The sequence below is a fragment of the Colius striatus genome, chromosome 14 (genome assembly GCF_028858725.1).
Source record: "Colius striatus isolate bColStr4 chromosome 14, bColStr4.1.hap1, whole genome shotgun sequence".
NCBI lineage: Eukaryota > Metazoa > Chordata > Aves > Coliiformes > Coliidae > Colius > Colius striatus.
The window spans coordinates 7,024,280-7,030,978 of record NC_084772.1 but is presented as its reverse complement, the minus strand read 5'-3'; the positions used below and the strand labels follow the sequence as shown (position 1 = coordinate 7,030,978).

General features: G+C 37.4%; 1 protein-coding gene across 2 annotated transcripts in view; it reads right to left on the bottom strand.

Annotated features, from left to right (window-relative positions):
• Positions 1–2,210: 2,210 nt before the first annotated feature.
• TOX3 (TOX high mobility group box family member 3) overlaps positions 2,211–6,699 on the bottom strand; it is a 75,590-nt gene continuing 71,101 nt past the window's right edge. For both annotated transcript variants that reach the window (XM_062007546.1, XM_062007548.1), the window contains exons 6-7: positions 5,839–5,919; positions 2,211–3,784 (exon numbers count right to left, since the gene is read on the bottom strand). In XM_062007546.1, coding sequence (XP_061863530.1) covers positions 3,047–3,784; positions 5,839–5,919 — 819 coding nt within the window. In that variant the 3' untranslated portion in view covers positions 2,211–3,046. The remainder of the gene's footprint in view (positions 3,785–5,838; positions 5,920–6,699) is intronic.

The following is a 6,699-nucleotide window of genomic DNA, read 5'->3' as shown; positions in this document are numbered from 1 at the left end:
AGTTAAGTGCTTGTAAATGATACGAAAGAAAACATTCTTTAAACCACGCATGACACTGAAATCATACGGATGCTGCATTTTTCCTGTGTAAATTGCATATTAAGCAATTTAAATTAGCAGTTTTATTTATGACCTATGATAGCAAAGTTATTCACTTAGACTTAGGGAATATGAACACCAACTTGCACAATTTGAAACACAAGATGTTCTGCAATATGCTCTTGTGGGTAATATGAAATATAACTTTGTAGCAAGCAGGAGGATGCTTGAGTTTGTCAAGATTCAAATTTTGACATTTAAAATGTACAGTCCTGCTTAATGATATTTTTTTTTTAGCTGCAGTAATTAAAACTGGTTTTTTTTTCCCTGGAATTGACCATCAGTGGTTCAGCAGCTCTTAATCAAACGTGATAAAATCCAGGATTTATGAAACCATTTAATGAGTGTAATAACACCTGCTTCTCGCTGCAAATAGTTGAAAACAGACTTCAGTTGTAATTAACTCTTATCACTAGTGACATTTTTCCAACAATACTTCATAGGTCTTCAAAATGACAATTATAGAACTAATACACAATTACTGTCACATGCAGTTTAGCAATTATTTCTGAAGACATTTGTCTAAAGGTTTCAAAACGACTATAAAATGGTTCCCTTTGTTATGTAACACTGGTTAAAACTGACACACACAAAAATCTCTCCCACCCAGTCTCTGCCATGCCATTTGTAATGCAGGCAGGCTTCCCTGTGCTTCGAATAAACATCTTCTGTCCCGGGCATTATTAGATATCACACTAAGGCTATTAGGAGCATGGGTAGCTGTCAACTAACACCTATTATAAAAAGCTTCAATTTCTACATGATTTTTTTCTGCTCCAAGAAATCTATAAATTTATAATTAGAATCTCTTGCTGTTCAATATTTGTACATAATAAACACAGTACCTGAGGATGATGAAATATTGAAAGCTGAATTCATTATTAATAAACTCACACGGTATAGTACCTCTTCCCTCAAGTCTGGCTGCAACTTTTTGGGGATCTATATTCCATTATTTTTTAGTTGTGGTCGGAGCATGGTAGCCATGGACACTGCCTCAAACAGGATTAGGATTCTACTCAGGTTTGACACTTGCTGTTTTTAATTTTCATTTTATCATAAGCAGTTTAAGATTGTTGCCAGTGGTAATTTGCAATTTTTATCAAGACCTCTTCATTATAGCTTCTGACAGGACAGATGCTGTAATTAATCATGCAAGACAACTGGGGATAGTGGTCAGACTGCACTCGCAGCACAGATATTGTAGGTAAAGAAGGGAAAGAAGAAAAGAAAGGATTTACTCTCTCTGTCCAGAGTAAAAATATAGAAACAGCAGTAATAACGTGACAATACACATTGCATGCAAATGTTTCCCAATCCTTCCTATGAATACCTGCTCTCTTCTTCCTCCCTCCCTCTATCATGTCCTACTTTCACGATAAAAGTCAGATAACTCAAGATCGGCTTGAGTTGGAGTTGGGGCCTCAGATGAGAAGCCCATGGCAGGAGCTGTGTTTGCATCTGGAACTCAAAAATACAATGAAAACCACAACTAGTGCTTACTTGCATCTCTGAACATTGCTACTGAGAGACGGGTTCACTGTCCTGTTCTTACAGATAAATGTAACACAGGGTACCCCAAATGCTTTGTAACTGCTTTCTCCCTCTGAAGGGGTAGAAGCCTCAGAGAAGTTGTAGGTTACTGTTCAGCACTGTGTCTCGATGGATACAAGTGCTGATCACACTCCCAGGTCCCAGCAGTACCTGTTTACCCGGCATGTTTGACAAAAATCCATCAAGTTTATAAAGCTTTCCAAGACAGTGTTTGCCTAAGGAAACATTTCTGGTTTTTCTATCAAAGACTTATGGCTCATCAGTTTTACTGAAATGTGTTTATTCTATAGCAAGATAAAAGCATTTATTTTAGATAAGCAAAATACAAACAACTTAATTGCTGCTATCGTAACTCATAAAAAAGTATAAAACAGCATAAAAACACAATAAGCAATGTAGCAATTAATAATTCATGTTACCAGTGTTTACATTAAAGCCTCATTTATGAAAACTTTACAACACATGATATGAAAACTTACAACTTTTAAAGAAAATATTTACATTGATTATTCGGTTGTGGAGTTTCATTTAAATAGTCTACTGGTTTTACAGCATATTAAAAACTCTTGCATTTTCATCTTAGCTTTCTGTAATAACAGTTTTATTTAAGTGCATTTCCCTTTTAAAAATACAGTGTATTAAATCTGAAACTCATCACTTCAACACAGAATATAATATTCACATTTGTTCTGTAATTGGAATAAACATAAGAGGGTAAATGTCAATATATATTTTCTTACAAACTATGGTAGGTTTTATCTGGAGAAATGAAGTGAAAGGTTGGGTCAAACATTTAAGTTCAGTTACTCGCATTTGTTTCTCTGAAGACATTTAGGAGAGAAAAAAAAGTAAGAGCTTTGGCAAAAATCTGTGATTTACTCTATTTTTTCATGACAAAAAATGCCATCAACTAACTCATGTCATACAAGTATGATTGTATGAAATCCAATCATCATTTTACAGGTAGTTACAACTGTGCTTTAAGGGCTTCATGAGTTCGTACTGCCTCGAAGTGCATTATTCACTTTTAGAGAAAGAATGGTTATACCGTAACTCTGAAAGGCCATTTTGCAGTCATAAGGTCCAGGTATTTATCAGGCCATTTGATTCACATATTGTAGGTAAAGCTTAAATAAATTAAAAAGGCATCACATGAAAGAGAGCACAGCTTGCAGTTTTTAAAAAAAAAACAAAATGATTTATAGTCAGCTAAAAGATGATACACAGCTACATTGTAGTTCTTTATTGCCTATCTAATAGACACTTTAGAGGATCATTTGATCTGTTATGCATCCCTGCATAACTACCATCAACAATTTACAGTTTTCAGCCAAATATGGTTTACCCCCACTCCCTCCATCAGCGCAAAGCCATGTTGTGAGATCGTTTAACTTCAGAAAATACTGACCTGCGATAATACTTGAGTCTGTGTCTGGGACTGTATTTGTGACTGGTGCTGCTGAGGTGCTGGCTGAGGGCTCCCAATGGCAGGAATGGGAGAAGTGATCTGCGAGGCTACTGGAGAATGCTGCTGAGGAGAAGGCTGTGACTGGTGTTGCATATGCTGCATCTGCTGCTGCTGCATTTGCTGAAGCTGTATGTGCTGTAGTTGCTGTTGCATTTGCTGCTGATTGAGTTGCTGCTGAAGATGCTGCTGCTGCTGCAAATGTTGTTGCATGTGGTGCTGAAAATGCTGCTGTTGCATTTGTTGCTGTATTTGCTGATGCATTTGATGCTGATGTAGTTGCTGCTGTTGCATCTGCTGCATTTGTTGCTGCTGGAGCTGCTGCATCTGGTGCTGCTGGCTTTGCATTGAGGGACTGACTTGAGATGGAGATGGCGTTGCCACCATATTTGTTCCCATTGAGCTTATCAACGGAGCTGCAATGTTTGTTGGCATGTTTGGTGCAACGGTAACAGAAGCTACAATCTGATTCATTGGCAGTCTCATGGTCAAAGGTTTTGGAGCAATTGCTCTGGAAAGGGGCTGTTGCAGCGTTTGAGGAGATGCTGATACTGTCGCGTGTTGAGAAAGAGAAGTATTCAGAATAAGGGAGGAAGACAAATTTGTGGATGCCAATGTTTGCTGAACAGAACGAATTGTCTGGGCCTCAGCAGATTCTGCAGCAGCCTGTATTTGGAAAATAAATTTATTGCATTCTTAGCAGGAAAAACATTTTTACTATTTACATGGCAATAAAAAAGTCACAGCTACTCAGGGAGAATTTTTCATCTTTTGTTTCCTATCAGAAAAGATGAATCAGCAGCCTGGAAAAGAACACTGATCCACCAATCCATTACATATCCTCTTCATCCATCTCTGTGTATGGTACCTCCAGTTCTGACTTGGACAAAAATATAACTTGTGCCCTTGTTCAACACCAGAAAGTCACCGATGTCACATATATTAGAAAGAGTTAAAAGAGCCCAACACTTTCTACATTTATGTTTTCAAAAACATCCTCCTGTACCAGTTATCATGGCATAAGAGTATGTACAAACAACCAAACTTCTCAAGCAACTTTTAAAATTTGCTTCTTGTAGTTCTTAACATCTAAGACATCAAGAGCTAGCTATCTGACAGACAAAAGACTAAGGGAATGATGTCAAGGCACTCAGCTGAATACACTGGAGGGGCACCGTTGCATCAGTGGGGTGTCCTGCCTACTTCCAGAGGCCTGGTGGTTTCTGACAAGACACACCAGAGGGAAAACTACAGTCCAAAGAGGTCTACTGTAATAAATAAGGTGTCCTAGTGCCCTTGAAGGCATAGTTAAGTATTTTTTAAATATTGTAGATGCTTAAATTAGATGTATTTAAAGACCAAAGCAGGATTTGTCTTTCATTTCATACACATTGTACACATGTAAAATGGTTGCTGAGAACCCCCAAAAGACAGTAGAGAGAAAAAGTTTCCTCCAGCACAATTAACTGACATGTTTTAGACATTTACCTTAGAATGTGTCAAGTTGTGCTGTAGAAGTGTCTATTCCATCCCTACTCTCAGAAACCAGCTCAGATGAAAAAGCTATAGCAAGGATGTCTTAAGTCAGAGGAGATGAGATGAATACTGGACTTAAGAGTAAAATTTCCACTTGCAGTCTTCCCACAAGTTTCTTGGTAGTCCAAGTCCCATGGATTTGGGGAGAAAACATGATTTCTGATGTTTTAGAAAAGGAATCCTAGGACTGACAAATCCTCTCCAAGAATTTCAGCTACCACTGAACTTAGCACTGGGCTTTGAGAATATTATCTAAGTCCTAGAGATAATAGAAAAATACAGCTTCTCGACACATGGAAAAGAAAACTTCCAGTTTTCAAAAATGCTTGTGTAGAATTTCTTCTGTTGTACTTTTAATAACTAATTAAAATAGTAAGCTTGAGTGATTTAGTGCTCTGAAGTTGTATATTCAAATAAATATTCTCAGTAGTTAGCTATCATCACTTCTCTTGCTGTCTTGTGATCAAGGATATTTTTGTAATTGATCTTTACAAACAACTATTACAGAAATAACCACCTTGATTAATTTCTACTCATATTTCAGATGTCCCTAAGCATATTTCTCAGATGAAACAGATTTACAACCAGTGTAGTGCTGCCAGTTAGAAAGGTGAATTCTCAAATGAGACAGCAGAGCTTTGTTTTCTTCACAAGTTTTATTTTAACTTGGGATCTGCTAAAATACTCCATGTGGCCCACTGCCAGCTAGTCCATTTGTAAGCACTCTCCAAATTCAGAGCCACCACGCATTTTTTTCCCCCTCACCTGCAAGGAATACTTAAGCTTTGTCATACAATAACTGCTCTCCAGCTCCACGCAAAGAAAGTCTGTCTTTTGAGAAGCAGCACTTGAGGAAAAACAAAACTCTGCCAGTAGCTTGCAAATGATAATGTCAAAAGGTCAGGATATTTTTCATGACTGAATTCTGTAGTGCAGTGCATTATTCTGCCTCCATAGATAAAGGAAGATGTTTGGTAATCATTAATGTATCATTAGAGAGATGAAATTTGGTTTTGCAGACACTAAGCAAGGCTCAAGCAGCAGCACAGCATCTTGCAGAGCTGTATTACTGAAATCCTAGGATTCTACTTCTACTTTGTGTAACTCTGCACGCTCACCCCCACTATTTAAACATCAGTGCCAAAAGCTAACTTGCATTACACTGTAGGCATTATTAGGCTTACCTTAGAAACAAGGCTTGCTCTATAGGCAGCAAGTGCCTTTAGGTACTCTTTTTTGGCAGCTTCAGTTTTTCTTTTATATACCTATTAAAAGAGACCACAAATGCACCAGCTTCAATTATTAAGACATTGTTGCCAGAAAGATCTAAAAATCTCTTGTAGAGAAACAAAACCAGATCAAATCCCCTGAAAATACTGTTAGATGTGTTTTTCCTTCCCTGAAAGACCTAAATATTCTTCCAGGTGGTTACAGACTTACAGGTCTACTTGCTGGACTTGCGCCACAGTTTATATTGATTTATCATGAACAAAAAATGCTGCTAGAGCAGCCAGCTGTTTCACAAGACTAGCTAGGTACACTTTACCTCTTCAGGAAGCAATATTTTAATGACTCTAAGTAACAGGGACATTACAACACTGAGTATTTCAGATGCTAAGTACCTGCAGTAGTGTAAAATTGCAAAAAAAAGCCTTTAAAAAATCCAAATATTCAAATATGCAAAAGAAAATTGGAGGTTCACATGGCTTGGGACAATTCACTTTCCCCAAAGCCAGAATGAGAGAATCCCATTAAGTTAAACAAGAAAAGTTAGGCAAAAATGAACAAATCTGTGTTTTTAATCACCAGTAAATTTAACATTCACTTTTAAATCATGTTCACTATCACCTGTTAAATGAGTCTAAAAGTTTCCAAATGTATCTCACAAACATGTATCAATCATATCGTCCCAGAAGGTGTCCTACACGGGAAGATGCTCTACCATTGCAGCTTTCATTAACTGTTATTGGGAGCTGCACAGAACAGCCTCACAGGATTTTTTATTTTAGTTTTTTCCCTTCAATCCATGTGAATGAGTTTCATGT